At 39.1% G+C, this 6,000-nt stretch overlaps 1 protein-coding gene across 3 annotated transcripts in view; it reads left to right on the top strand.

Annotated features, from left to right (window-relative positions):
* Window positions 1–6,000, top strand: part of gsap (gamma-secretase activating protein) — a 72,383-nt gene that overhangs the window by 38,523 nt on the left and 27,860 nt on the right. For all 3 annotated transcript variants that reach the window (XM_062066582.1, XM_062066583.1, XM_062066581.1), the window contains exon 25: window positions 1,651–1,746. In XM_062066582.1, the coding sequence (XP_061922566.1) occupies window positions 1,651–1,746 (96 nt within the window). The remainder of the gene's footprint in view (window positions 1–1,650; window positions 1,747–6,000) is intronic.

Below are 6,000 nucleotides of genomic sequence, written 5' to 3'. Positions count from 1 at the left end.
ATTAAGATGATCAGTGTTTCCACAAAGATAAATATCATTAATTGTTAATAATAACATAGAGTTAAAGGTAAATTGAGCAAATTGGCTATTTCTGGCAATTTATTTAAGTGTGTATCAAACTGGTAGCCCTTCGCATTAATCACTACCCAAGAAGTAGCTCTTGGTTTCAAAAAGGTTGGTGACCCCTGGCTTAGATGCAGCTGCTCGGCCATGACAAACCCATTCCATGAAGCTCTCTGCGTACTGTACGTGGGCTAATTGGAAGGTCACATGAAGTTTGGAGCTCTGTAGCAACTGAATGTGCAGAAAGTCTTCACAATATACCAGGGGTGTAACGGTACGTGTATTTGTATTGAACCGATTCGGTACGGGTGTTCCGGTTCGGTTCGGAGGTGTACCAAACAAGTTTCCACACGGACATATTAAGTAGCGTAACGCACGTTGTGTAAACAATGCACACCGAGGCACAACACACGGCATGCTAGCAGCTAACGGGCTAGGATAGACTGGCCATACGTCCTCTTTTGCGGAGCTGTCAGGGCGGAGTTTCTTAAATGCCTCAAATGTCCGGCATTTTGAGTTAGGGTTGCATGTATTTTCAATGTACGTTCAGGGTTAGGAAGGGATTAAAAACAAAACAAAACAAATATATAAGTCGCACTGGAGTATAAGTCGCATTTTTTGGGGACATTTATTTGATAAAGCCCAACACCAAGAATAGACATTTGAAAGGCAATTTAAAATACATTTATGAAATAAATAAATAAAAATAAATAAATAAAATAAATAAAATAAATAAAATAAATAAAATAAATAAAATAAATAAAATAAATAAATAAAATAAAATACATTTCAAATAAATAAAGAATAGTGAACAACAGGCTGAATAAGTGTACGTTATATGAGGCATAAATAACCAACTGAGAAGGTGCCTGGTATGTTAACGTAACATATTATGGTAAGAGTCATTCAAATAACTATAACATATAGAACATGCTATACGTTTACCAAACAATCTGTCACTCCTAATCGCTAAATCCCATGAAATCTTATACGTCTAGTCTCTTAAGTGAATGAGCTCAATAATATTATTTGATATTTTATGCTAATGTGTTAATAATTTCACACATAAGTCGCTCCTGAGTATAAGTCGCACCCCTGGCCGAACTATGAAAAAAAACCTGCGACTTATAGTCGGAAAAATACGGTATTGAGCCATCTCGCAATTTTTTTGCGACTCACGACAATCAAGCCTTGCAAGGTTTTGGTAAAAAAAGCCAGATTTCAGATGTAAATAGTTTTTAAACCAACTCCCTCTGACGGACAATAGCTTTGGATCGTGAATCCACTAAGAAAAAAAAGAAAAAAAGTCAATTATTTCCCAGAGTCTTATCTGACACGTTTCATTTTTTTTTAACAGTTTTTTTGATGAAAATGTTCTCATCCTTCAGCTTTTCCTGTGCTCAGCATTATGTGGAAAGTGCAGATAGCTTCAGTTTAACAGAGTTCAGACTATTCTTAGACTGACCCCGGTCGCTTTGCTCAATGCTTTCATTCCCCCCCCCCTCGTCTACATGCACCGAGTGTCTTGTTTAGGGTGTGTGTGTGTGTGTGTGTGTGTGTGTGTGTGTGTGTGTGTGTGTGTGGTAGACGGTGGAGAAGCTGCGAGAGCATCTGAACACACACCTGCCTCGACTGGGCAAGAAGAAGATAGACGTCCTGGTGGTCAACTACGTAGCCAAACTGGTTGGTACTCCCTGAAATTGGGCATTGCTTTAAGTTTCAAGGGTTTACATCTTTTTTTTTAACTTCCCTAATGTCCTCCTTTTAAACAAAACCTTCACTCCAGTATATCATTTCGTGTTAAATCCTTCCGCGGCGGCACAATTATTAGGAGTAAACGTGTGAGAAAACAGCAAGAGTACCGTGAATGGCGTTCCACAGAGCGCACTGCAAAAACTGAAATCTTAGTAAGATTAAATATCTTAAAAAAGGGTGATATTTGCTTATTTTCTGTCTGATAAGATAATTCTTCTCACTAAGCAGATTTTATGTTAGAGTGTTTTACTTGTTTTAAAGGCCTACTGAAAGCCACTACTAGCGACCACGCAGTCTGATAGTTTATACATCAATGATGAAATCTTAACATTGCAACACATGCCAATACGGCCGGGTTAACTTATAAAGTGACATTTAAAACTTCCCGGGAAATATCCGGCTGAAACGTCGCGGTATGATGACGTATGCGCGTGACGAAGTCCGAGTAACGGAAGTTATGGTACCCGTAGAATCCTATACAAAAAGCTCTGTTTTCATTTCATAATTCCACAGTATTCTGGACATCTTTTGCAATTTGTTTAATGAACAATGAAGGCTACAAAGAAGACAGTTGTAGGTGGGATCGGTGTATTAGCAGCGGACTACAGCAACACAACCAGGAGGACTTTGTTGGAGCGCTAGCCGCGCTAGCCGCGCTAGCCGCGCTAGCCGCCGACCTCACCTTGACTTCCTACGTCTCCGGGCCGCCAAACGCATCGGGTGAAGTCCTTCGTCCTTCTGCCGATCGCTGGAACGCAGGTGAGCACGGGTGTTGATGAGTAGATGAGGGCTGGCCGGCGTAGGTGGAGAGCTAATGTTTTTAGCATAGCTCTGTGAGGTCCCGTTGCTAAGTTGCTAAGTTAGCTTCAATGGCGTCGTTAGCACAGCATTGCTAACCTTCGCCAGCCTGGAAAGCATTAACCGTGTATTTACATGTCCACGGTTTAATAGTATTGTTGATTTTCTATCTATCCTTCCAGTCAGGGGTTTATTTTTTTGTTTCTATATGCAGTTAAAGCACGATGCTATCACGTTAGCTCGTAGCTAAACCATTTCGCCGATATTATTGTCGTGGAGATAAAAGGCACTGAATGTCCATTTCGCATTCTCGACTCTCATTTTCAAGAGGATATAGTATCCCAGGTGGTTTAAAATACAAATCCGTGATCCACAATAGAAAAAGGAGAGTGTGGAATCCAATGAGCCAGCTTGTACCTAAGTTACGGTCAGAGCGAAAAAAGATACGTCCATCACTGCCTCTCAAGTCCTTCACTGTAACGTTCCTCATCTACGAATCTTTCATCCTCGCTCAAATTAATGGGGTAATCATCACTTTCTCGGTCCGAATCTCTCTCGCTCCATTGTAAACAACGGGGAATTGTGAGGAATACTAGCTCCTGTGACGTCACGCTACTTCCGCTACAGGCAAGGCTTTTTTTTATCAGGGAGCAAAAGTTGCGAACATTATCGTCGATTTTCTCTACTAAATCCTTTCAGCAAAAATATGGCAATATCGCAAAATGATCAAGTATGACACATAGAATGGATCTGCTATTCCCGTTTAAATAAAAAAAAAATCATTTCAGTAGGCCTTTAAGGGTTTTGGTCCTAAATCAGGGGTCGGCAACCCGCGGCTCAAGAGCCGCATGCGGCTCTTTAGCGCCGCCCTAGTGGCTCTCTGAAGCTTTTTCAAAAATGTATGAACAATGGAAAAAGATGAGGGTAAAAAATATATATTTTCCCCTCAGGTATAAACATGACACAAACCTCCCTAATTGTTATAAAGCACACTGTTTATATTAAACATGCTTCACTGATTCGAGTATTTGGCGAGCGCCGTTTTGTCCTACTAATTTTGGCGGTCCTTGAACTCACCTTAGTTTGTTTCCATGTATAACTTTCTCCGACTTTCTAGGACGTGTTTTATGCCACTTCTTTTTCTGTCTCATTTTGTCCACCCAACTGTTAACGTTGTGCGTGAAGGCACAAAGGTGAGTTTTGTTGATGTTATTGACTTGTGTGGAGTGCTAATCAGACATATTTGGTCACTGCATGACTGCAAGCTAATCGATGCTAACATGCTATTTAGGCTAGCTATATGTACATATTGCATCATTATGCCTCATCTGTAGCTATATTTGAGCTCATTTAGTTTCCTTTAAGTCATCTCAATTCAATGTACATCTCATGACACACTATCTGTATGTAATATGGCTTTTAATTGGTTGCGGCTCCAGACAGATTTGTTTTTGTATTTTTGCTCCAATATGGCTCTTTCAACATTTTGGGTTGCCAACCCCTGTCCTAAATGATCTCAGTAAGATATTACAGCTGAGATTTGATGAGCTATATTGAGTAAAACATGCTTGAAACTAGAATATCAACTGTTGCAAAGCTGTGTCATCAACACTCACAAGTATAAAACTACTTTTTCAAAGTAATCATTTCTTATTTCAAGCATGAAAAAAAAAAATCATGACTTTGACACAATTGTGTCTCATAATTAAAACGGATGACAGCCAAATGGACTTTGCTGTTTTATTTTCAATGAAACAATAGAACATACGTACTCATATAGTAGTACAGTTGGCACAGTACAGTCAATTTTTAAACATGTGACGTTTCTAACAATTTTGAACAGAAATAGTTCATGCACATTCAGAGGAATTCTTCAAAATTACAATTAAAACAATTTGGGCCGGGGGCCGGGCTGTATATATGCGCACTAATTGACTGAAAGAACACGCACTTGGCGCGATGATGTCATGTTGTCGATGGAAAAATGCATTTTTAGACAATATGATTTGCCTGAGCGGCTAGGAGACCCCGAGAGTAACAAGCGCTTGCCTTGTTGCCTTTCCATTAAGAACAATAAATTAGTTTTTAGTATAAGTTTGCTGGTTTCAAGAAATGTAATGCCGAGCGCATATCATTATGTCAAGCTAATGGCACTAGCATTTACTTCATTTAAGAATATTTTTCAACATATTGAGCAAAAAGGTCTCTTTTTTTTTTTTCTACCAAGAAAAGTGCACTTGTTATTAGTGAGAATATACTTATTTTTAGGTATTTTTGGGTTCATTGAGGTTAGCTAATTTGACTTGCTTTGGAAAGTCTTGACAAGCCAAATTTTCTTGTTCTATTGGTAGATCATTTTGATCTCAGTGTTCAAAAACAAGAACAATTAAAGCTGCAAGCAGCGTTGGTCGGGCCCGCATTTTGGCAGGTGCTAGTCCTAAGTGGTCAGTGTATGAAATCTAGCTCTAAGTCAGACCTACATAAAGGTTTTTGTTTCATGTCTCTACGATATTCGTACTGGGAGTTAGAGGAAGTTGTGTCTGTGTTTTTTTCCTAGGTGCTGCGGCACAGTGGTTCGTTGAAGGCTCGTAAAATCAAAACCGTAGCACTTATCCAAACTCTTTGAGTATCCTTCAATCAGAAGGGTTCAATCTCTCTCCTGTAGTAGTTTGAAGCCGAAATGACAAACGCGCTCAGAGGATATAATGTTTGATGTTTGGTGACCGTTTTTTTACAAAAATTTAGTTTTGAAGGGGAGATTGCAAACTTCCTGTTGATTTTTGCTGAAGGATGTCAATCTATGAAATGTAAGTCTAAGTGAGACCTACATGGAGGTTTTTGTTTCATGTCTCTAAGACGTTCCTACCGGAAGTTACAAGCAGTTTTGTCTGTGTTTTCCTCTGAGGAGCAGTTTTGTCTCTGTTTTATTCAAAAATTGCACTAGAGCGCAATTTTGAGTTTTGGGGTTCGTTTTTTTTAATTAGATCGCAATTTACACCAGTCCTGATGTGTGTGAAAAGTTTGGTGAGTCTTCAAGTATTTTAAGGGGGTCAAATTACAGCTCAAAGAGGCAAAAATTAGTGTTTTTAGTACATTTTTGTCTTGAAGGGGAAATTGCCAACTTCTTGTTGGTTTAGGTTAGTACTATTAGTGGAGCAGCAGCACGCACAATCATGTGTGCTTACGCACTGTATCCCTTGCAGACTGTATTGATATATATTGATATATAATGTAGGAAGCAGAATATTGATAACAGAAAGAAACAACCCTTTTGTGTGAATGAGTGTGAATGGGGGAGGGAGGTTTTTTGGGTTGGTGCACTAATTGTAAGTGTATCTTGTGTTTTTTATGTGGATTTAATAAAAATAAAAAAAACGATACAGA

This window comes from Entelurus aequoreus, linkage group LG12 (assembly GCF_033978785.1).
Source record: "Entelurus aequoreus isolate RoL-2023_Sb linkage group LG12, RoL_Eaeq_v1.1, whole genome shotgun sequence".
NCBI classification, from domain to species: Eukaryota; Metazoa; Chordata; class Actinopteri; order Syngnathiformes; family Syngnathidae; genus Entelurus; species Entelurus aequoreus.
Note: the sequence above shows the minus strand (reverse complement) of the source record. Positions and strands in the feature narration are given on the sequence as shown.